General features: G+C 40.6%; 1 protein-coding gene across 3 annotated transcripts in view; it reads left to right on the top strand.

Moving 5' to 3' along the window:
• The window catches only part of GEMIN5 (gem nuclear organelle associated protein 5), a 1,677,795-nt gene that overhangs the window by 915,726 nt on the left and 735,623 nt on the right, over positions 1-26,446 (top strand). For all 3 annotated transcript variants that reach the window (XM_044069545.1, XM_044069544.1, XM_044069546.1), the window contains one exon: positions 22,630-22,777. In XM_044069545.1, the coding sequence (XP_043925480.1) occupies positions 22,630-22,777 (148 nt within the window). The remainder of the gene's footprint in view (positions 1-22,629; positions 22,778-26,446) is intronic.

Below are 26,446 nucleotides of genomic sequence, written 5' to 3'. Positions count from 1 at the left end.
AAATGTCTGTCATTTTTTTCTTACTTCAGTCTTTAATGATTTGCCACTAATTTGCCAGAAAACCGCAATTTTATGAAAAATGGACCAAAATGTGATGCAAAAATATAAAATAGCCACACAATACAGCTGGGAACCTGTCAAAGGGACGCTTTTTAATGTTAGTACTGTTAGCTTGAGCAGCTGATAAAGTAAATGAATATACATGCATTTCTGAAATAAAAGTAATGTATAACTCTGATTATTACAGTTTATTAATTGTAAACCCTCCACATTTTCTTCCAAAATTGCCATTTTGCGGAGGGATTATTAGATGGAGAGCAACATTTTGAGCCAAAATCTGGGACAGTTGAGAGGTTTGGATATGCCCAATTCTATAAAGTAATTTGCATGTATCTCTCAACCTGTTAACACAGGAAATCTGGTCAAGGCCAAATATATTGGGAGAACATGCAAACAGTGCTAAAAATTGCTCTTGAATAAACTTAGTTGATAGAACAGGTCTTGCTTTAGCATGCATTTTTCTGAAGGTTATGAAGTCTGAAACTCACGGTCTGTAATTATTTAATGACTTAATTCCTAAATGATTTGCAAGAAAACCACAAATTATAGGAGGAACAAACCAAAAATAAGAAGCAAAAAGCTATTCATTCTGTGAAAATCTGGACAGTTAAGAGGTATAGTTCAGTTGAGCCGGGGCTTCTGAGTTCGCCATCCTTCCCCCTCACAAATTCATGATCGAATGGAGCCACCCCCTGCAGCCATTCCAATGTCTCATTACTTGTCTATTTCGCCCCATTTACCATAAACACTGCAATGTGCATACTGCTTTACTTCTACGATGATTTGGATTTCATTTGAAAGGTTTATTTTTGTATTTTACAGCACAAACACTAAGACATCTGCTGAACAAAGCAATGCAGTCTCATAATGAAAATTAACTTAGCATTAAAACTCTGCCCTTGAAACTCACATTCATTGAACCAGCATTGGAAATACACATTCAAAGAAAATACATTTGGGTAATATAAAGATTAACTGTGGGCTGTTTTCAAATGATAGACCCCTTGCACACAAAACACGTGTTGTGTGATGCACCTTCCTGATTGTATTAAATTATATTCCTTGTATAATACAGTACAGTTGTTAGAGGGGGTTTTAAATTTGTTTTGAACATTTTTCCAGTAAACAATGAAACAAACTGCATGCACCAATAATGACAAAACTGCCCAACTGAGAACATTTCCATCATTAAAAAGTCTACTCAAACTTATACAATCCACCAGTATCAGTAAATATGCACAATCTCTGTAGAAGTAAGTCATCTAAATAATTCCACATTAAAGAGATTTGTAACTAATGAATAGGTTGCTGCTAGCAAACAAATTTATATTTCATTGTTTTATCTATAAATAAAGTGCCTGTTGCCCCTGAGGAATAAATTGCCCATATTACATTAAAAAAAAAGATAAGCTAGTAATATTGCAACTGGAAATGGATGGCAAACTGATAAACAGGTTTATAGTTACTAGGTATCTTCACCAAAGAGGACATTCTCAGTACGGCAGCATCCACCCCCTGTGGGAGTAGAATCCACAGCCTTCTGCATCAAAAGTAAGTACACTACCTGTTGTGCTATTAACAATGCAAGCAGGTTCAGCATAAGCAGCACTAAACTTCTTTTCCCCTGCAGCTCTCAGCTCCTTGTAAAATCTACTCGAAACACAGCTGTATCTTTCAACTTCACAGCACAAGAAATATGGAAAAAGCCAAAATTTGTTGGGGGGACAAAAGCCCAAAAACCAGGGACACATTAAACGTTGCTTGTATAATCTTGGAAAGTTGCTAGAATAAAAAAAATGCATTACCACCGTACATTTTACTGCCCAGTCTTGAACCCAGGTCCCTGTGCAAAACTCTGAGTAACATACCACTATGTCAAATCAGCTGTTTTGTGAAAGAGAGGAAGACTGAAACTTAAATGGCTACCATTTAGTGAATTCAGTTCTCACCATAGCTGTCAACCTGTTAGCACAAAACACCTGGACAAACCCAGTAATGGGGGAATACAACCCTCAAATGTATTCAGTGAATTCAGTTCTCGCCATAGCTCTCAACCGTAGAATAAAAAACCTGGATGAAGCCAATAATGGGGGAATACAGTCCCAAAAATAGGGATACATTTCAAATATTCATCTTATAAACTTAGAAAATTGCTAGAATAAAAGGTTTTGTGTTACTATATACTTTCTGAAGAATATGAAGTTTGAAATTCAAATGCCTGTCAATTTTATTTATTTAACATTTGTTAACCAGAAAAGTGTGACTTGTAACAAAAAACAATAATATTCAGCAGACGCCCAGGGAGAAATAATGCAGACACATGTCTTTGTAATATGGAAGGACACAAGAGCAAACCCACACAAACACAGGTAGGACATGCAGACTATATACAGAAGGCAACCCAGCCAAGAATCATACCAGAGAGCCTGTAGCTGTGAGGCAACATTACTAACCATCAAATATGTAAGAATTTAAGCATTCAGAAACCACAGATGTTATGAGGAAAAGAACAGAACAAAATATGAAGCAAAAATCTGCAAAAATTTCACAAATGGTGGGTGGGTAGGGAATTCAGGCTCTTGTTACCTGCACTCTTCAAGGCTGATCTCTAACCACCACCAGGTTCTGTGTTGCCACCAGTATAAAGCAACTGGGGCATTACACACACACACACGCACACACACACCTCCATTTCTACTTAACTCTGCGATCCTGTTTGTTCACTGCAGTAGTACCTGTTCACCTCCGTAGCACAAGGAAACCTTTCCACTTACCTTCGCGATCCCATTCACGGCAGCTATTAACTCCAGACAGCTTCAAGGCAGCAGCAACAGTTAACTTAATAAGGAGCAATGCAATAATCCTGTTCATCACTTAACTCAAGGCAGCCACCATTGCACCAGACACAATTCTGGTTTCCGGTTCCTGTTCGTTCCAACATTCAAGACTGTAGACCTTGCAGTCCAACTTAATAAGCAGCAATGCAGTAATCCTGTTCGTCACTTAACTCAAAGCAGCCACCATTACGCCGGACACAATTCTGGTTTCTGGTTCCTGTTTGTTCCAGCATTCAAGACTGTAGACCTTGCAGTCCGATCCCCTTCCAGTCTATGCGGTTAGCACCGCATAGACCTCTGGGAAATTAGCAGACTCCTGTCTCTTCCTGAATCTGGACTGGAAAGGCAGCAGTCTGGATTATGTTATGTTTATGTAGGAAATCTAGGAGGAATGTACCATTGTGTGGTCACAGCTGGGGGGGGGGCTGCAGTCATGCAGTCCTATATCACGAGCCACCACTGCCTAATTGCAGTCATCCCTGTTGGCAGAATCTTTTTTCTCCATTCCTGTGTTGGATTAGTTCTTAGTATACTTTCTGCTACTTTATAAATATAATATTTTGCATGACCATTGTTATTTTTCTTAAGGATCTGTGTCCAATATCCCATTCTTTCCTTATTTCTTGAATTACCACTTGCTTCATCATTACTCATTTCCACTTTGAATTGTGGCTTTTTATTTCTGTTGTGTACAAGGGCCTTAAATGTGCAAATCTAAAATATCCCTTCGAATAAGGTAATTCTAAACCCCCTTGTTCTGTTAGGATGTTAGGGGAAACAACTTATCCTATTTGACTATTGCCGTCTTCCTCTCTCAAATAAAATCATTCACTCAACACAGCTTCTCCTGACCTCTGTATAAAATTAGAGGACTAAAAACATTTTACTGCTTGTATATTGCTATTCATTTCCATAGGCAAGAGCTTCCAGTTTCTCAGTTTTTGTAATATCTTTTGTTTAGACTCTTAGCTGCCATAACAGAACCTTTTTTAATCCATACTCCTAAATAGTTAATTTTAACATACCCCCATAAATATGGGTATTGCTGAACCAATGTCATGTGTGTGTACATAGTTTATAGCTTTAGCCTTTGTTTTATCTTCCATTTTTTTTGGGGGGGACATAAAATTAATGAACTTTCACAGAATATTCCACAACACTGAAATGTCCCTTTCTGGTTCCATCAGGTAAACATATCTGCAAATAAAGTTCAATTTTCTTGAACATCATACCAGTTATATACTTGAATGCATGATTCCCTTAATTTATTTTCCAGTGATTCTAAATATAACACAAATAATAATGTGGGAAAGAGAGCACTCTCGCCTGGTTCCTTTGTCGGCCACAAATTATCAGAGAGGGAACCCTCAAACTTTTGATTTTTTTTATCTAATTACTTCTACATGATCTCTGGTTATTTTTCTTGTTATAGGCTCCCTAAGTTTGGCAACAACCCTTTCTACTTTCTGTTGCCTAAGTTGTTGTGGCAAAAGTTTTTGTGATCTGGAGTTATCAAAAATGAGTTGCTTAAAAGCAACCTCTCTAAATTTGAGCACAATATCCATGTACTCCCTTATTTTCTCTTTAGCATTGCGTTGTTATGCCTTTTGTTCTGAGAGATTCCCCTTGTTTTGTAATACTTTAACCTTTGTCAGCCCCTCTAAATAATTCCTGTTCCTTTTTAACCAAATGTCTTTTAATTAATACCCTATTTTTGAACTCCACTTTCATTTTATCCCACTCATTAGCTGTAACTCCTGGAGTACTTTCTGTCATGCCTCCTAAATTCCTGCCTTTTTAACAGGTAGGTGGAGATGTGCCAGTGTCTCCTCTTTACTTCATTACACTGCATTTTTGTCTTGGTAATTATTGGCACATGGTCTAAAATAGTTACTGGATATGTATCAAAGTTCTCAGTTAAATGCACTTTCCTGTGAAATGCAATTTCTGTCTGTTCTAGCCCAGTTATTGTACCTTGGTGAATATGTAAATTGTCTGAGTCCCTTCTAAATTCATGTATTTCATAGCAAAATGTTCAAAACTTTCTTCAGAAATCTACCCTTTATTACATTTCCCTTCTAGCCTCCCCCCAAGATACATCCTCACTGTTGCAAATCAAATTCCAGTCCCCTTTATAAGTACTGTTCTCTGTTGAAAGTTGATTATTTCTTTCGTTTAAGTTCCATAATAGCAGTTTTAGGTGATAAATACATGCCAGCATATAGCCCTCAACTCTTTCCAAGTAGCCCTTTACTACAACAAATCTGCTATTATATTTTCCCTCTTTTGTCATTACCAGAGCTCCTCCAGCATTTAATATAAGTACCCCTATTTTCCTTTGCTCCTGGTATTCTGCAGAATATCCATCCTGAAATCTTTTCTTTATCAGTCACATCTTCATTTCCTTCCAATTGTGTCTCCTTTAGCATTGCTATTTGCACTCTGCATTCCTTTATGTTTATATCTGTGAGATCATTCACATTCCACGATAATATGGAAAGTGACACCATTATTGTAAGAAGTCGTTATTCCTCTTGTTTATATATGGGAGCTTTTTTACATGTCTGTGTCCACTTTTGTGATGCATACACCCATTAATGTTTGGCAGGTTAATCCTTTATGCATCTTTTTCTTATAAATGTTAGAACATTTTACAAGACTTTGTGTTTTAATAAAAACCCTGAAACAGAAAAAAATCACCCCAGAACACCCCCATAACTTGTTAACTTAATACAAACACACACAGCTATGTATATCTTCAAGTAATGAATTTAGCCCTCCTAATATGAACATTTGAGTCAAATAGCTGTTAGCACAGGCCCTAATTAACCTGAAACAGAGGTGATCCATGCTAATATGCATGTTATTGCCCGTTCTTCTACTTACACTAATTCATGTCTATTTTTTTTCAAACATTACCCACCACCCCACCCCATGATGTGAAAACTTGCATACTTTCAGAAATCATTAACACTTAGCCTTGAATAAAGCAGTGTTTTGTCTGTATTGCTTTGTTGTCAGCTTGTCTCCATACAAATGGAAAAGATAAAAAGAACCCAGCGGTGTGAACCGTTGCTCTAGATGATTGTCACTGTTGAAGTGACACCCCGACCCCATGTGCAAAAATTGAAAAAATGGTTGTGGATGGATCAATGGATGGTAGTTCTCTGCTGCAGCCAGAAAGGCAAGTTGAAACATGTATTGCTAGAGGAAAACTTTTTATTGCATTTCTTGTTCTCATATTTACTTGTTTCCACTTAAAAATGTATTAGCTGAAGCCAAGGGTCTTAATCCAGATGTTCACCAATGCAAAAGTAAGAGAAAACATTGTAGCTCTACATATATTATCTGTGTACTTTTGCATCCCATTCCCTACCTCGGCAACCCAAGATTACAGCATATTAACTTAAACATGCATTTTTGTTCTCTTTTTGCACTGTAATGTTTACATTTCTTAATATTAAAAATGAAAGCAATAGAGTAAAGAAAATAAAGAAAAAAGGTATCTGTTTATTTTAATAACTTTATCTTATACAAGGACAACTAAAAATACTTTACTATAAAATATATAACTTATACTTTGAAACGTACATAGAAATATTAAGAGCAGTAGTTTTAACTTGGTTATCTTTTTCCTTTCTCTTCTCATCCCCTCAGAGCCCTTCCATACATTAATGGCATGAAGTGAGGCAAATGCTTTTCATTTCCTCTCAAGTTTAACAGTCAACAAAAGTCCAGTCTTTCTGCATATTCTTATACAGACGTATTTCACAAATGTGATTGACGCTTTGCAGCTTCAGCGTTACTCATTAATTTCCATATTGCTGGTCTTCGTCTTGCTCATCTCCATCTCCCAGCTCCAGATTCTGGTTCAGTTCCAAGGTACCTCTCGATTATTCTGGTGAACTCCTGTGATTTTCTCTGTCTCTCAAGCATTTTCCTTTGGAACGGTGGAAAATGTTTCACTGGCAAAGTCTCTCTATTATCAGAAGAATGAAAATCATAGTCGCCTTCTGCTTGACAACTCACTTTTTGTTGGATAAACTTTTGCAGTATTTCCTCATTAGCCTGTTCTACATCAAAAATAACTTTGATCCTCCAGGAAAAAAAAATGTTCTGAAGACAGCTGGTTGCAGCAGCTTGAATCTCACACCTGCCTCTTGAACTTCCTGTGATTACTGGAATAAATTTTTCTGCCTGGTGTATGGGAAATAATTATTTTCCACAAACTCTGTCTCCAACTTTTAATACTTTGCCCTTTTCACACAGTTTGGTCCGGATCATGTCTTTCTGCCGGTAGGTTTGCATCTTTACTAATAAAAGCCTGACTTCGGTCTCTTGGCCAAATTTGGACCATACGGGTCTATATCAGATTATCAAACTTTTACTACTTCGAATCAGTAAACATCAATCACTACTGATCGAAGTAGTAAAACATCGAATCATCCTGAACATTTTTTTTAAACACAAAAAAATAAAACTAAAGGGTGTAGGCAGGGGGGCAAGCCCATCTGCACCCCCAGCGTGGGGGGCTGTGCCCCCCCACACCCCGCTACTTAAATATAACAACTCCGAGACCACACTGTATTGAAGTAAATGGAAATCTCCCGTTACGGAGATTTCCGTTTACACGTTCGATATTTTGAGCGTAGTTAACATTTCCTGCTGTGGAATACCAGCCCAGTTGATTATTTGTGCCTTCATAAAAGTAATAGTCTGTACCTTCTAGTTTTTCTGGTAAAGTAAAAAATCTCAGATTTTCCCTGCATGCTTTGTCCTCTAATGCTACCATTTTTTACAACACCTCTTCCTGGCTAGTCTCTTACTCAGACATCCTTTTCCTCATTTCAGCTTCTGATTTCTGCAGTTTTATCAGCTCATCTGAGTATCTGTTTAAAGCTTCTTCCACTTTTTCCAGCCTTTATTTGAGTTGATTTACTCCTTCAGTGTTCCATTTATTTTAATCCGTTCTGAACACCTAGATTGTTACTAGGCTGATGACATTGGGGGGGGGGGGGGCTTTCTGAGCCTAGCCAGGATGTCCAGAAAGAGTAATGATGTTCTGTATCCAAAATAGAACATTGAGAGCCAGGCAGTTATAAGCTACAGCTGTCCATAAGGGACATGGTTGCCAGGCCCGATGTAAATGGCCTATTCCCCATCCATGGGTCTACGTTGCACTTAAACTGGGTAATGGATGAACTCAGCTTTAGATAGATGGGAAGCCTGTCTCATAGGAGGGGCAGTCTGTAAGACACATCTGTCTATTCAGCATGGTTCTGTTTAAGTCACATACAAAATTCAGGTGTCTAGATGACTTATTTCTCATACTCTCTGACTTATGAATATGTAGGAGATTGATAAGTGTGGGGTGTCCAGATGCTTTGTAACAGGCATAGATCTCCTCTCACCAGTCTGTATGAGACTGATTAGAGGGAAAGGGCTTTAAGGAGCTCTGCATAAGGCAAGTTTGTTATGCCTTGTATTCTTTTTGTAGGGAACCTCATTGGTTGCTCTTGTTGCTGTATTTGTCTGGTCCAAGTATATACCAAGGGGAACATTGTACTCTTCAAGTACAGTGGGATATTGACCTCTTTGAACCTAGATGCCATGCCCTTACTTATTAAGTTGTGCAACGTAAAAGGTTTTCCTTACCACTGTAGCCACATGGTGGTCCGAAGGTAAGGCTACTGTTTTCATGCATACCCAGATCCTTGACCAGTGTGTCTATTCTTATGGGCATATTATAAACATGGTAATTAGTTTTAACAACTTTTCCTCTAGATTACTGGAAGCCCTGTCTTGTTGTCTAGTTGATTTTTTTCATGTTCTCTTAGTTTCTTCTTTGCTAGCATTCAGGCAGTGTACTCACTAGCCAATAACCAAATTTTATTCAGGCTTGCAGTGTCACTGGCTGCTGTTTCTCAGTTTGTTTTCACACTGGGAGAGCTGAAGTCAAGCTGTTAATCACTGCAGCCATCTTGGAAGCCACCTCTTGTATTGTTTTTTTTATTTTTTACACCCCCCCCCCCCCCCCCCATGGCAAGCCAAATCCAGGCAGGGTAAAGGCGTATTCCACCAGGGCCTTTTCCTCTTCAGTGGCTTATTGGAAAGGAGTGGACTTGAAGTATTGTAGAGGCAGCAACTTGGTCCTCTGTCCATACTTTTTACAAAGCATTACAAGCTTAGAGGATTTTTCTAAATCCAGAGCAGGCTTCACTAGGACCATTCTCCAGGGGCTCCTGAACCCTTTTCCTTCCTTATCCCAGGTTGGGTAAACTTTGTTAATCTACCCATATGTGTCAGTAAGGCAGTGTGTTTGTTGAATGTAGAACAGTTGCATAAGTTTTAGTTACCTGTAACAGTAGATGTTCATAGGACAACACTGCCTTACTTGGCAGTATCCCACCCACCATCCCTTAACAAAAAGCCTGTTGAGTTATGCATGGTAGCCTTTTGTTCTGTGTATGGGTGGGGTTGCTTTGGAACAGTAGGGGTTCAGAAGCTTGAGTTTTCATCTTCTCTTCCTTCTGGATTTTAGAAAACTGAAAGGGTCCTGTCTGTGGGTCTGAAAGGCAGTCCCTGTACTCTCAGGTGTTTGGTCCATCACACCCACAGACCGGTAGGTGGAGGAGCTCTGAGCTTTGGTAGACTACCAGATATAGGCTAACAGGGCTCTACTACCCATATACCTGTAAGGCAGTTTGTTCTACCAACATGTACTGTTAAGTTGGACTTACTCAACTGTTCTGTTACAAAGAATGCAGGCTTTCTTTAATATTGCCTCAGTACACCTCAGATTCTCTTTATTTAGCTGTGTTATATTTGGAAATGCAAATTTAAATGCCAGCATTGCCTTGCTCATGAATTCTCAGCAATACCTACTAAACACGTTCTCTGCATCCAGAGTAATCAGCAGTAGCGGTGTGTTTTATATTCTGATTCCTTCTGAATCATTATTGTTGGTCTCCCTTCTACAAAACCACATTAATCCATATCTATCAGCTTTGCTAACATTTTTGCTATTCTCTTAGCTGATACAGGCGTAAAGCTTTGTAATAATGATTTTGGAATAAAAATTGGTCAATATGATTCAGGGGTCTACAGGGTCCTTTCTTGCCTTCCTTTTGTAATACTACTGACATTGCTTTCTTACATGATGAAGGTATTTCACTTATTCATTACATTATTACAGTGCTTTCCAAATTTTCAACAACCTGTTTTTAACTTGCAAATTTGTACAGGAATTCCATGCATTCCTGGTGTTATTCCTATTGCTTAATTATACATAATGTTTTTTAATTCTCTCCTTTATTGATCTTTACTATTACTTCCTGAGCTTCTGCTCCACCAAGCTTTGGTACATCCAAATGTTCCAAAACTGCTATGCCTCAAAATCAGTTTCTATCTGCCTTACTAACTCTTCTGTTTTTGCCTGTTTACCCATTGCTTGAATTCCTCTCATTCTGATAAATATGTAGGGAAGTGTCAATGCATTTCTTCTGTTTTAGTTCCTTCTAGTGTCCAGTCTAGCCCAGTTATTGTATCTTGGAGAATAATATGTATGCTGAAGTAACATCCTTCATACTGAATATTTTCATATTCTTTAAAAATTCACCTTCTCTAGTTATAATTTCCCTTCTGAGTTTCCCTGATATAGCCTCACTGTTGCACACTAAATTCCAATCACAATCTATAAATAGAATAACCTACGGAAAGCTTGTCTTCCAAATTTCTTCTAAGCTTCATAGCTGCAATGTTGTCTTTATTTCTTCCTCTACCACAATTGGAACCCCCTCTTCTTATTAGTATAACAACGTGTTTTCTTTGTACCTAATACTCTGCTTAATATCCACAGTAGAACCCTCTTATCAAATTTGTGATCAGTTCTATCCAGCTCTGTCTTCTGCAGCATGGCTACTTGCATTCTAGATTTCTTAATATAATTCAGTTGTTTTGCTTTTTTCTGTGCCTGTAAGGACATGTGCATTCCATGCTAAAAGTGGCAATGTGGCCATTCTGTCATTGTAATGTTATCACATAATGTACAACTTTCTGTTGCATATAATTCCTAATAGCAGTGTGTGCATACATTTTAAAACATGACTAACAAAAGTTTTGTATAGCTGTAATTTCACACCATTCAAAATTATATAACATTCCCTGTTTCTCTTAACAAACACGCACAGAACTGTATATATTTGTAGAATCACTACAAATAGAAGGCACCTTAGACAAGCATCTTGAAGTGCTCGTTCTTGCCAGTGTTAGCACCTAGATACATTGCTACGTATTTCAATGTTTATCTCTGTTCCTGTCCTTTGTAAGCACCAATCTGCATTTGTTAGAAACTAGCTCTCTGAAAAAAAAAAATCACAAACTTGCCTGGAAAAAGCCAAATAACTCTGAATGTATGATTAGTATTTTTTAGTGTTTGAACAGCTCTAACTCTTAAGTACTCAATTTTATCACTGACAATTCCTTTCCCTCAATGCTAGATTTCATTGCTGCTTTAAAAGTTAATTGCTGATATACCAAAAACATCACTTAGAATGCACACACCTGAACATCTCTTAATTATTATCTTCCTTATCTCAAGTGCATCAGTTCATCTGTGTAAGCTTCCACTAAAGCAAGCAGTCCTATCCCTTAACCCAAGGCATCTGCTTTCTGCTTAAATTAAAGAAAAAAAAAACAGATAGTGACCCAGCTAGTGTCATCGCAGTACAGTATGAAACATCTTCCTTTCATATTCTAATGTATATAACTTGAGGGAATACAGAAGAGCATTACCCTCGCTGTAATCTGCATTTTTATACTGTTCTTATAACCAGAAAGTTACTAAGAAGAAATTAACTTTCCAGTGTATGTAAGCTACTCCACACATTGGCACGCACACACACACACACACACACACGTTTATGACCAGTTGTTTAACTTAACATTGCTGGTTCCTAGTCTTTTTAATCTTCTGTCTTGACTTGCTATCAGTCCAACAATCCATTTAAAAAAGTTACTTAGTGACGCACTATGCATTTCTACGTTTGTTTTTATACCTTGCATATACAGACACTTTCTTGTTGTGCTGCTATTAATCCAGCCGATTTATACACAAGAAAAAACATCATCTCGCATGTTTACAGTTATGTGCTAAGCAGTACTCTGTTGTATAATTTAATGTACAGTTAAACGTTTTAAAGCAAAGTATACTTGGAAAATGAAGACAAATATTTTACTTGGTTAGTTCTTTTGTTCTCTCTCTCTCTGAAAGTCAGATAAGGTGCGTTTCAGAAGCCCCCATGAGTTTAAAATAAATGTCTTTGTGAAGCTGATATGCCACAGTTCTCTCTCTGTTCCCCAAATGTATTTATTTACTGAGTTAGTGCACTGATCACGGTGGACTACTTGCAGGCATAGCCCAGGTGAATAGAATCACATAAGAAATGAACAAAACATATTTGCACATACAAGAATATGCTAAAAAAAAAAACTATATATGTATGTGTGAATATATATATATATATATATATATATATATATATATTTTTTTTTTTTTTTTTTTTTTTTTTTTTTTTTACAGATGCAAAAATGTGCTACAACAGTTGGTTCAAGAAGTTTACAATGTCAAAACATGGATAGAAAAATGGAATTATGCATAGCAGAGATTTATGGGCAAGGTGTAGCTAAATGACTGAGATGGCTTATGCAGCAGGGATACCAGCATATCATTATATAGAGAGGTACGGGGACATTAGAAACAGCAGGTGAGAATAGTTGCAGGAGAGAATACTATGGGGAGAAGACAGAGAGAAAAGGAGAGAGAGAGAGGCATTCAAGGGAGGGGATACCATGGGGAGAAGACAGAAAAGGTAAGAGAGGCATGCAGAGGGAAGAGGAGTAGAAAGGAGAAGTGTGAGAGATGTAAAGAGATGGAAGTAGGATGAATGAGAAGCAATGAATAAGGGGATGAAGAGAATAAGGAAGGACGAAAAAGGGATAAAAGGGGTGTGTAAGATAACCACAGTGTTCATGTAACGTTCGTGTTGAATTTTACTTGTTTATAACATGAATTTGCTAGTATGTTTCGCAGTCCTCACTTTTTTTTTTATTGTACCAGCTTCAGTTTCAGATCCCAGTGCCGCCGAACTGGCACTTCATTCATTTCAGTGACTCATAGTGAAAATGAACCCTATTCCAGTTCAAGTATCAACCAAATTCACTCAGTTATTTGCCCTCTTCCTGTTTTTCACCATCTCGCAGTGCTGGAATCTCATTCAAATTTCACATGATTCTTCTCATTAGATCCTGGGATCCTCTTTGCTGAACCAACATGTTCTGTTACATTAAGGGAAATTGTTTCTGAGGTACAGTTTATGTTGGACTCCCTTACTTGTAGGGGCTCAAAAAGAGTCCCATTCATTAACTAGAGTTTTCTTAACCAAATTGTTTCATCTCCTTTAAAGCCAATCAAAGTTGAAGAAAAAAAAACAATCTTGAACAAAAGCTGAGGGGGCGAAATGGGTCTTCAGTACATTACGTATGAATGAAAGTCATGTTGCTTTTAATCAAAGGCTAGCCTTGATTTAATCAGTTGTCACACACTGATAGTCATTCGAGAATCCATGTGTGGTTAAATGTATTCTGAAAATACTTGCACTTTCATCCACTGAGTGATCAGAATCTTGTTAGAGCCACTGCTCGTGCCTCTGACAGCGTACACCAGTCCAACAGCCCCCCCCCCTTTGCCTCATCCTTGCTACAGCTTTGCTGTTGTGAAATTCGCTTGCTTGAACTTGTTTCAGGACTGGGGGAAGTAATGCAAAATATCTGGTAGTTTCAGGAGCTGCTACTGGTTTGTCCTGTAAGAATGTATATGATCACTTTGAATATGGTATATTCTTAACCTTTATTCTTCTTTCACAGCAGATAAATGCTTTACATCTGATGTTATCCTAGTTACCATTCATCATGTATGGGTCTAGGATCTGACATCAGATCTGAGCCAGCACACTAGACAACAGCTTAGCTCAAGCTCCTCCCCTTTCATAATGCTCTGCTGCCCTCTAGCCCCCTCAGATCTCATTTGCTGCTTTAGTTGATCAGACACAGATAACTCATCTCCTCATAGTTTTCTGTAAGTAGTTATTTACTTGGGATTTCTTGTCAGTTTTTACTTCTAAGTTTTAGTTGTTGGTTTAGTTTTCGGTAGTGTTTTTTCCCCCCTTCCATTGGTCATTTGTTGGGTCATTGGTTGTTTTTGTTTTTTGCCGCCCATTGCCCAGTTTGGTATTGTAGGAACCCCTTCCTAGCTGTCTACTAGGTTCTGTAATAATTTTATTGATAATTTGTGAATAGTTTATTGTTGTTTTAGTCTCTTCAAGTTTCCTTTTTTGGTACTGGACGAATCTCAGGGTTTTAGACTTCTAGCCTGGTTTTCCCAACTCCTCTTTAAACATTCTCTTTGGTTTTGGTTGTTTCCACATGTCAGACAAGCCTTTGGGGTTTAAGAGGTGCTCCTCGTGCAGTCAGAAGATGCCTGTTTCCGACTCGCACGAGGAGTGCCTTTAGTGTCTCGGCGCCGGGTACTGGAGGTTGAATGCAACATCTGTGCTGCTTTCAACCCCAGAGCTCTGGTCGACTGCCGTAACAAGCTACCTTTAAAAGGCCTGGTTCAGGGGGGCCCCTTGGTTAAGGAATCTTTCTTCCAAGTCAGGATTCTCTAGCCACAAGAGGAAACCTTCTTTTTCTTCTTCGTGGGAGTTCCCTCCAAAAAGCTAGGTTGTCTGATCCCAGATCCGCATATCTGACTCCAGCCTTAGTGTTGTCAGATCTGAAGATCTTGGATCTGAGAACTTCGAGTCTCAACTCCTGGATCCAGTGCTTCTGCTCCTAGCCCTTCGGATCTGATGGTTTCTGGTTCGACTCCCAAATCCAAGGCCTCCAGATCAAGGCCTTCGGATCAGAGTCCAAGTAGACCTTTCACGGATCCAATCCCTTTGTATCTGAAGGGTTCGAGAACTGTCTCCTCGGGCCCTCATGTCAGATCCCATCCTGGTGGAGGATCTTGTGGATCCTACTGGAGGAAATCATCTATTCTCTCCTCTGTGCAGGACCCATTCCCCAGACCAGCAAAGAACGCCCTTAGGGTCCTGGCATGGGTCTCCATCTAGGTCCTCTGTTTCCTTCTGATCCTCCAGGAGAATCCTCCCTTCTGATATGGACAAGATGATAAGGTCCTTCTTGAGGGCTCAAATCGAATTTGGGCTCTTTGCTTCCTCAGCCCACAAGACTGGGGAACCTTCTCCTACTCCCCAACTTCTTTCTCCTTGACCGACCTCCCAGGGTTTGGACCTAGGGGAACTGGCACCCAGCAGGGAGGCAATGGGGACTACTGGGGCTTCTCTTATCCCTACCCCATCAAAGTCCATGGCCAGTTCTGCTCCCCTTCCCCTGGGACAGGCTGGCCCACTGATCTGGGTTGTCACCCCAGAGTCTGTGGGGGCTGGTTCGGGTACGTGCCTTTCGGACCATTCTCTACCCCTTTGTGCTTTGGTGCTTGATAGCTCTGGACTGGCACTGTCCAGAGGGTTAGATGTTCTGGCAGGGTCTGCTCCCTCCTCTGTTATGGTGTTATCAGCTGAGGAGGGCGCCTCGTCCAGTTCCTCCACATTCCGGGTAGTGAAAAGATCTCTCTCTCTACTACCAGAGTAGCCCCTCCTGCTCACCATGCTTCTTCCCAGCACCAGAATTTGAGCGGACTCTCTCATCCTGGTCAGCCCGACCAATCTAGCCTCTGGGGGAGTTACCCCCATAGGGGTCTCCACTTCTTCCAAGTATTTCCCTTAGCCTCCCACAGAGGAAGTTCCTTGGAAGAGGACATGTAAGAGGAGACCTCTCGACTCCCTGATGGAGTTGGCGAAACAGAATTCATCTGTCCATCCTTTCAAGCATGAATCGAGACAGTTGGACAAATTTGGAAAGCGAGCATTCACATCAGCTTCTTTCAGCCTTCGAGCACTGAATTACCGGACTCATTTTACCCATCTCCAGAGGGATTTGATAAAAGAGCTTACTACTTCCCTCTGAGTTCATGCCTGTGGAGGACTTAACTCTCTCTCCCAAGCTGGCCACTCTTATGTCAGTCGTAATCTCCCAAGCTGGCCACTCTTATGTCCATAGCAAACTTGTCCATGAGATTAATATCCAGTGCTGCAGAGGGTTCTTCATGGGTTGCAGGTACAGGCATTCCCATCCGGCATCATGCCTGGCTGCATTTATGTGGGTTTGTGGAGACCTTTAAAACGTTCATCAACACCCCCTTCAATGGTGCCACTCTATTTGGACCAAGTGTTAAAGAAACTTTGACCCGTGGTGAGCAAGAGGGGAAGACGCTGTCAACTGTAGGGATCAAATTTTCTACTTACTGAAGGTCCTTCTCCAAGGCTCAAAAGGGGAACAGGAAAATGTGGTTCCACAATTAGTAGTCTTCCTTTCAGGAGGCTCAAGAAGATCTCCTCCAGGGACCAGGGGAGAGGTTTCAATGGTCGACGCCACCCTAGGGGCAGAGGAGGCCCGCAAAATCAGAGTTCCAGGGAGCCCTACTCTGAAAAACCCTTCCAGCGCCTCTGAGCTCTGAGGCATTACCTGACTGTCCCTCCCTGGAGGCAGTCGGGGGGGCCAGTTGGCTTTGCACCCTTTAGCCTGGGCAAATATCATAAATGATCAGTGGGTGCTAAGAATCATATCCAGGGGCTACTACATTCCCTTTTCAGACCCCCCCCCTCCAAGACACAGAACTCTCCCAGATGTGCCACCCAGAGAGAGCCCATCTAGTGGTGACCAAACTCATCCAAAAAAGAGCCATCCGAAAGGTCCCCACAGGACAGAGAGGATCCGGAACTTACTCCCGCTTCTTTTTGGTACCCAAGAAAACGGGGAACCTGTGTCCTATTCTGGACCTCAGTCAGTTAAATCCATCAGTCAAGAAGTCGAAGTTTCAGATGGTCACTATACAGTCCATTGTACCTCTTCTGCACAAAAATGACAGGATGTACTCTGTGGATCTTCAGGATGCATACGATCATATTGAAATAGGCAGTCCAGGGGATTTCCCTGGTTTCGCCTAGGGTCCAATCCCTTCTAATTCAGAGCCCTGCCCTTTGAACTCACTGGGGTGTTCACCAAATGAATGGCAGTGGTGGCAGCTCATCTCAGGCTGCAGGGATACCAGGTGTTTCCTTATCTCAACGATTGGCTCCTTAAAGTTCCCACACAGCACCAACTAGTGGAGAACACGCGCTTTTTTCTCTGTTTCTTTGACCAGTTAGGGATAACAGTGAATCTTGCCAAGTCTTCCTTGACCCTGTCTCAAAAACTGGAATTCATAGGCACTCAGTTGGACACAATTTCGGAGATTGCAGCTCTCCCCCTCCGGCGCACCCTTCTTGTTCGGTCTCATGTTCAGTCCCTTCTGGAGCAAACTCATCCTCCAGTGTCTCTCATTCTGAGGGCTCTAGGTTCTGTGGCAACTATCATTTATCTGATTCTGATGTCCAGGTATTACATGAGAGTACTGCAGCAGACCCTGGCAATTCAGTGGTGCCCTCTTTACCACCCTCTGTCAGTCCCCATACAACTCACTCCAGTATGTCGGAGACATCTTTTGTGGTGGATGTACTCCCCAGACCACCTGGTGGGCAGGCCTTTTTCTCCCCAGTTCCTACAGCCATGGTGACCACAGATGCTTCCCTCCTGGGCTGGGGGGGGGCATTTTCAGGGGAGGACTGTCCAAGGGACGTGGTCCCAGTTAGACACCAAACTGGGCATAAATGTTCCGGAGATGAGAGCAGTTCTTCTCTCGTTGCAAGCATTTCAGGACTGTCTTCCTCTAGTGATGATGGCAACTCGCACAGACAGCATGGCTGTTGTGGTGCATAAGCAAGGGGGCACACGTTCGTATCTGCTTTGTCACGAAGCCATGAGGGTTTGGGAGTGGGCTGTGTCCTCGGCACTTTCTCCTTGCAACACACATTCCCGGAGCATCCAACGTACTGGCAGACAAGCTGAGCAGGGCTATTCCGACCCCTCGTGAGTTGTCCTTGAATCCATCAGTGGCAAAGCAGATCTTGCATTGATGGGGTCAACTGAGCTGCCATCTGTTTTCTTCCCCTCTCGACCACAAATGCAGCAATTACTTCACCCTGATCCCCCCAGAGGGGGAGTCCTCCAGGGACACTAACTCACAACTGGCCTCCAGGTCTCAACTTTATGCCTTCACACCCTTACTTTTAATTCCGAGGGTACTTCAGAAATTAAGACTCCTCAGGACACAGTTGATCCTCATTGCCCCCTTTTGGCCTCGGCAGGTGTGGTTCCCTCTTTTACGGTCTCATCTCAGGCACCCCCCTTGGGTGCTCGATATGGTGCCGGATCTGATCTCCAATCTGTCACTCCGTCCGATTCCAAATTTGCAGACCCTCCATCTGACAGCTTGGTTTGTCCAATTCCAGTAATTATTGCTAAGTCTAGGCTTGCATCCCCTGTGAAGGACATTATCCTTGTTTCTCAGAAATAGTCTACCAAGAGAATTTACAGAAGTTAAGTGGAAGAGATTCTCTGTCTGGTCTAAAGGCCGGAGTCTAGATCCTTCTTCAGCCCCTGTTTCTGACCTTCTTTTCCTGACTTCCCTTTTTCAGGAGGGAGCTAGTTTCTCTACTACCAAAGTCCATTTAGCAGCAATTTCTAAATTTTGTCTCAGTAGTACCTACGTTTTCTTCTCGCCTCTGCTAAGCCTTTTTGAAAGTTGTTTTTTTTTGTTGCATCCTCCAGTCAAGGATCCTTCTCCACCTTGGGATTTTCTTTGATGCTACAGTCTCTAACTAGACCCTCTTTCGAGCCTGCTGCATCCTGTGATCTCAGATTTCTTTCTTGGAAAACTGCCTTTTTGGTGGCAATAACTTCAGCAAAAAGAGTTTCAGAATTGCAGGCTCTTAATATTAGGCCTCCTTATTTGATATTTCATAGACAGAGTGGCCTTGAGACCCAACCCTCCCTTTATGCCAAAAGTTACCACTGAAGCAAACCTTAATCAGTCTGTTCAACTCCCAGTGTTCTTTCCTAATTATACCAATAAAGGGGAGTACATCTTACATACCTTAGATGTTCATAGATAGCTTTGTTTTTATTTGTACAGAACTAAGTCCTTTCGCCTCTCTGACCAATCGTAAGTGGCATTCTCTATCAACAGAAGAGGCCAAGCTGTTTGGCAAATCACTATTTCCAGGTGGATTTCTCAGTGCATTTTTTTACGTATACTCCTCCCGTGGTTCTCCATTGCCTGGACCAGTTAAGGCTCATTCTACCAGGTCAGTGGCTACCTCAGCTGCCTGTAGCTAGTCAGTCCTTGGATGACATTTGTGCAGTGGCAACTTGGTCTTTGCTACATACCTTCATCTGTCATTACAAACTTGACCTAGTTTCTAGAGGAAGGGCTTCCTTTTGCTCCACTGTTCTTCGACATGTCCTTCCATGAGGTCACCCAAGAATATCGAGTATCTGGGGACTCTGACCCATACGTGATGAGTGGGTGACTAGGATAACCTCAGATTAATAGTTATGTACTTACCATAACTTGATATCTGTGTTATCCGTAGTCGCCATTCATCATGGTCCCACCCTCCATCCCCCCTCCTGAAGGAGTTCGGTGGACCTTGTCTAGTGGTGGGTCCTTTCTCTCTGTCCTCTGTCTCCAGGGCAAACTCGATCTTATGGGAGGGGAGGAGCTTGAGCTAAGCTGTTGTCTGGTGTGCCTGCTCGGATCCAATATCGGATCCTAGACCCATACGTGATGAATGGTGACTAGAGATAACACAGCTGTCTAGTTATGGTAAGTACATAGCTATTAATTTTTGCTTTAAATGTCTGATCTGTAATGGGCCAAATACTGGCTGTCTTTATGGTACACAGTGAATTGATTGAAGTGGAGTTTTTTTTTATAATAATCCACTTTATTATAACATTCACACAATGATTACACAAAACATTGAACATTCCATGTGTTAAAAATAAGCTAAAATCAGAAAATATGTTGTGTTCTTTGAGTCGGCTAAAATATATTAATTAGTAGTATAGACAAAAACATAGAACTGTATACATAAAATGAAGCTGCAATCTGATTGTTTGACCATATCCTACTCACTCTTTTCCAAATAGTTTAGCCAAGGTGGTTATCTACTTACAAACTTTTGTTTCTTTCCTGTCATAATTCTTTCTTCATTTTCCCTGATTTGTTCAGTAATACCTATGACCTCTGGCCTAGTTTGTCGAAGATGGAGTTTCCACTTCTTAGTATTTGCCTTTTCAGCTACTAATGTTATGATTACCAACAGTTTCTTCTGGCTACTTGTGAAGTTAGGCTCCCCCCAATATCCCAGTAATAGATGTTTCTGTTTTACATTTCTCTTTTTGCGTAATCCCACTTAAGACAATTTTCATGAAGTTCCTGTAGTCACTTAAAGTGACATAGTCCCAAAAGATACATTTCCAGTCTACCAATGTCTCCCAAGTCGCATCTCCAGCAGGCTCCAGTCCTCTCTACACGAGTTGTGCTGGTGACAGTCACATCAATTGGATATAAGGTATGTTTTGGTACATTCACATAAATATAGTCTCTTGATCTGAGTAGTCATACCTTTTTCAGAATTTTTTTTTTTTTTTACTGTCTGGATATTGTTCTGCTTGACCATTCAACTAAGGGTATCATAGACTCTGAGCTGTGTGTGTGAATTCTTCACTCAAACATATGAACCATTGTCGGACAGCACTTGTCCTGGCCTAGCCTGTCTTGGAAATGTAGATTTCAAAGCCGCCATCACTAACAGTATAGCAGTACATCTCAACTGAACATGGAATTTCAGGAGCCACCACTCAGTGTTGTAGTTTATTTCTTGGTTCCACCACCCCCTTTACCATCTGTTGCCTGTGTTTTCTTTCTTCTCTCTCTGCTGTTCAGGATGACCTCTTCACTTTTACCTGACAACATATCGTGCACACATCATCCTCCTTTTCTGGTCTCTAGTGAGAAGAGCTCCATTTCCTGTAGTCTCTGGTCATATCCTTTCACATTCATTACAGATGGTGGCTTTCATGTAGACACCATCAAGTAGTAACTTAATTTTTCTCTCTTTGGATGGCCTCTAGAACAGCAGACAGTACTCAGTATGTGGACTTAGCTTTTTGTTTCACATGGTCAGTCTTTCCAAATTCCTCTTTGTACTGTTCATTCCTCCCTTCCACTGTTGTACTTCTCTCTCTGTGTAGTTTGAGAGGGTGATCCTTTTATCTTTTCCCCAGATACATCTAAAATAAACATAGTAAAGATTATTTCACCTGGAAGCAACCTGAATGGCTTTACACTAGTTCTTTAGTCATGACATTATTCCTCTCACCAGTAGTGTAGTTACGATGGAGCAAAGGTGACAACTGCCCTGGGCACAAAGTGTTTAGGGAGGTACATTTGGCCATTCAGCATCCCAATTCCTCTTTAGTACATATCAACTTTTAAAAGCTGATATTGCATTTGCAGTCAAACCCGAGTGCTCTAGTGCTCAGTGTGTGGTCTAAACTGTAGCAACTGTTTGCCACAGTTTAAAAGTAAGAAGAAACAGGACCTCATTGGCTCCTGCATTTCAGGAGTTTCAGGTACCTGATAGCTGGCATTTTTTTTTTTCAGTGTTTCCATTGAAGAGCTGAGGTAGGTGAGAGGGGGCATGATCTGTCTGACCAGTGCTTTGTGTGCCAGTACAAAGGAATGAGCTCTTTACTTGAAGAGCTAAGGATCCTGGGGTGAAGGGATAGTTCGAGGGACTGCTACAAGGCACTAGTTGAACCAGCTACATCCCTGTCTGTCACCACAACCTTTTCCATCCTGTCCTGTGACCATTACCAAACATTTTGACTCTCTCAGTTGTACCCATACCTCCTGCATTTTCCTAACAACTTAGCTAGCTGTGAGCATCTAATCCAAAGTCCTTGGTGAAGTCTAGATACACATTTGTGTCTAGTTTATATTCATGTTTTCCTGTAATGCAGTCCTGTATCTTCAGGCCCACCTGTGCTTTTTCCATTTGATGTATGCCAAACTACCTGCAGTGAAGTAGATTTGCTGCAGTAGTAGCTAATACAGCAGCACTGACACTTTTATCAGCACAAAAAAAGAGTATACTCCTGGTTTTGGAAATATCATCTCTTGATTAAATCCAGGTTAGTTTTGCTGCCCCCCCCCCCCCCCCCAAGCTATCGGTAGTTTTTTTTTGTTTTTTTTTTTATTTTTCATTCCAAGTGATTTGATGTTGGCTACACAAGCCTGTTAAAAAAAGTTGCTTCTATTTTTATCCAGACACCTTTTCATGTTTTTCCTGTTATATGGTTTATTGTTTGTACTGAGAAGAATGCCTAATATGAAAGTTGACTGTGCAATGGTGTGCAGCTCCACATAGTCAGCATTGACACCTTCCCCTAATTAGGTCTGTAGCTAGAAAAATTTGAGTTAAGGCCTACTGCAAGTGGTAGTGTTATGGTAAGTTCATAAGCAACTTTGCTGCTTGCAGGCCTAGAGTTCCAGTTTGGTAGAAAATTGTTAAAGCTTATAATTCCTTAGGTCTGCATGTAAGATTTACAGTTATGTCTCTAGACCATCATGTATTTGTTTGTTTTTTGCTTTTTCCCCCCTCAGCTGGCTATCTTGTTTGGGTACAGACTGTTGAAGCCTTTGTGAAACAACTTTGCTTCCAAGAGGAGTATGTTAAGGCGGCCTGTTACCTGCTTGCTATTCAGAGAGTGTATGCTGCTGTGGAACTGCTGAAGTCTCACCAGCTGTACAGGTCAGCACTGTTTTGGTTTCCTCACTACAACTCAGAATTAGCAGTTTTGCCATTGGTATATGCTTTCATATAGTAGTACCATTTTGTAAGAAGTTTGTGTAATTTGTTTATGTAAAATGCTTTTGCACCATTGTCACTTAAATGGTATGTATGCATTTACATGTCTAATAAAATAAATGTTACTTTTCCAAATGAGACTGCAAAGCACAATGTTAAAGGTGCACAGAAAGCCTCACTTGGCCTTGTAAGAAGCTCAAAGCTGTATTAGAAGGATCACTACTTCTGAATGAAGCTATTTTTAAGTGACAGTAAAAGTTATTTTCTGTAACTGTCCAACATGTTTTTGTTAAAATCAAATATAATGCACATCTATCTTTGCCATTGTCCTTGGGTCGTGACTGAAAAGGGTCATTGAACTGGTCCACTAACATGTTTAATAATAGTAAATAAGAAAGAAAGTAAATATTCTTTCCAAAATGTATTTTGCTTTCAGTGCAGCTAATTTCTGCAGTCGTATTTCAAACATAACACTTCATCAGAGTCACTAAAGTGGTATGGTCTCTTGCATAGTGGGTTTCCCATGTTGTCCTTAAACTCAGAAAAGATAGTAGTAGTATCATCATTATTATTAATGCAATAGCGCTAATTACTGAGATGCGATAATACCAGGCATGTATTCCTCTAAACAGCTTCACTTAGCTGCTTTATACTGACATCACTTGGTTTATCTGGGTTGACGACTTGTATATTTTGACCACTCTTGAACTTATACAGCCTGATTTATGATGTTTGCCACGACTGAAGTACACAAATCCTTCACCAGCATGCTAGTAAACACATGGAAGAAAAGGTATGGAATTCTTTAGCAGCTGCTTTGACTGCTTTTACTTCAAAACAAAAAAGTGAATTATGGTATAAGACATAAAAGTTGCTTAGATTCATGCAGAGCTTGTTAATTTGGAATTATCTTTTTGGGTTATACTTAAAATGATCACTGTATTCTCCAGCAATTTACATGGTAAACATAAATGTGTAATGTTAGTGACTTTGATTTTGTACTGATTTTTTCCCTCCTGCCATTTGTTTGGTATGGATGGGCATTTAATGATCTAGTATAAGGGACCCTTATTGGTGAGTCTGTTGAATCCAGACCGTCTTCTGCTCTGATTTGATATTTTTTTTCTGGAAAGCTTTCTTTAAGGCACATGTACCTTAAGCTGACAGATGCCTTCACATCATGGTACACTCCCTCCCTCCCTGCCAAGTCCACCAGTTCATTTCTGTCAGTTGCTCAGTTTAGATCTCAATACTTCAGTCAGTGAAAAGTTACTACATTTGAAGTCTAAATCTGAATATTCTCACTATCCTTGTGGCTGATCAGCATCACATCTGCTTTCTGGGAGAAGAACTTGATGTAAAAGTATGGTCATTGTGACACCCCACCACTGGCCCAGTAATCAAGGACCCTCAATTCTCACCACTAGTACCAGCGAGGGACGAACACTGGGAGGATGACACTTACACACACAGCATTTCCAGATGCAGCTCACCGCATCAAGTGTAATTTGCCTTAAGAGCACACAGAGACCACAGTCAGTCCTGGTTTCTCCCTCTTTCTCCAGATCCCCAATAAGACTCCCCACAGCACAACTATAGAGTTGAGATTTCAGCTGAGTGGCCAAGCCAAGACCTCCAACATTCTCTGTCCAATCAATGCTTCATGTCCCTCCACAAGTAGCTGACAAGCACACTCCTGTAGATTTGTTTTATACAGACACACACCTGGGAAAGGCTGGCACAGGTTTACTAGCTATGTCCCCTTTTGCCCAGACTATAAGGTAGTTATTACTGCCACCTCTTTGTCAGCTACTTTAAGGCCCTTAACAAAGGGTGTCCAATCTTGCTGTGTACTGTTATACTGTCAATACAGGTAGTAGTTTAACCAAGAACAAGGCTATTGTGAGGGGCCTACACAGTGTTACCAAATAAATGTGCAAATACTCTCAAAACATAAATGTCTCTACACAGATCAGCTACAATGAATGGTTTAAATATATTTAATAATAATAAAACAACAAGAAAATACTCTGTATATAATCATAGTAACATCAGAGTTCAAAATGACAGGAAATATTTAAAGCAACATTGCAGGACAGTCTCAAATAAAGAAAAACATCTAAGCTAAGCTTTGCTATATTCCTGACTGTGTTTAAGATAATTACTGTACCCTAATACACCTACTTCAGAGCAAGCAAGGCAGATGTGGTGAGTGGATCTTGATGTCAGGTCAAAGTCAAAATACAGAATACTCTCTCTCTCTCTCTGAGACTTCCCAAATTAATATCTGAAATATTACTGCTGGGCTAGCTTGTAGGATGACATCATTTCTTGTCGTCTGACTCTATCCCAGGTAAAACCACCACTGCTGAAAGCTAGCAGTATTTAGCATCCACCTGTGAAAATACATAGACCTCAGATCTTTTGGCAAATGGAGGAAGTCGTAAAATAATTTACATTCTTCCACTTTTAAAGACAATACAGAAAACCTCTCTAATATAGACAGTCTCCTGCTGCACTGAAACTGAAAGATAACATCTTTTTTATGGCCCAGCCATAAAGTAATCTAATTTCAACTATTTTTCTGAAGATAACCTCTTATGTTCCAGTTTCCATTGTTAAAATATACAAGTCTAAACAGTTACAGTAGTGCAAGTACATTTTTGTTCTAATCCACTAGGGCATGTTGTGGTTACATCTTTAAACAGCACTTTGTAAAATACCTCTTCAGCACATGTCTGTACAAATCATCCTATTAGTTCTAATACATTTGTAACGCAAGCATATGAATCATGTTGATATTCACAAATAACATATAATTATTTACAAACTTCCAAATAGCTGGTCTGGCAGTATTTCCTTTTATGATATCCCCCCCCCCCTGAAAATTCAAGTTAGTTTTTCAAGTGACCCTTGAGAAACGCTGCTTGAGAGGAATGAGCCTATCTGGGAATACATTACCCCATTCCCTGTCTTGAGATCCAAGCTACATTAGCATTGCTGCCCCCAGTACAGTCTTACACTGTCGTATCATATGCCTGCAACCCTAGGCTCCACCATAATCATTTGGGATTTTGCTGGTTGACTCCCTGTAGCCATAGCCCCCCCCCCCCCCAGACTCCTGCCTTTTACTGCAAATACTTAGCACCAGGGCCTCCCTATCATGGTAAGGTTTCATGGTGTTATGGTACAGTTTGTCCCCCTGCCTCCTGCCTAGCAATTCTACCATGTAGTTATAACAGCACTGACTTTCCTTGCCATTTTGAAGTGTCCCTCCCAAGCTTGCCTGCAGCTTGTTGAGTCTGACACGAATGAGAGCCGTAACCTGCTGCCTCACAGCATACTCTCTATCTCGAGCATTCCTGTCATACCAGACCTTTTTCTGCTGTTGGGCTTCTGCCAGGTTCTCCTGGGCCAAACCCAAGAGTTCCCTGAGGTTTAGGACATATGCCACAGCAGACCCCTTGTGGGATTCACACACACCCTCCCACTCAGAATGAATGAATGAAATCTAGAGATCCCGTCACCCTGTGCTCATACAGCAACTCAAAGGATGAAACACATGTGGATTCCTGGGGCACTTCCTTGTAAGCAAACAGATGGGGCAAATAT

This window comes from Protopterus annectens, chromosome 4.part0 (assembly GCF_019279795.1).
Source record: "Protopterus annectens isolate FY-2018-M chromosome 4.part0, PAN1.0, whole genome shotgun sequence".
NCBI lineage: Eukaryota > Metazoa > Chordata > Ceratodontiformes > Protopteridae > Protopterus > Protopterus annectens.
Note: the sequence above shows the minus strand (reverse complement) of the source record. Positions and strands in the feature narration are given on the sequence as shown.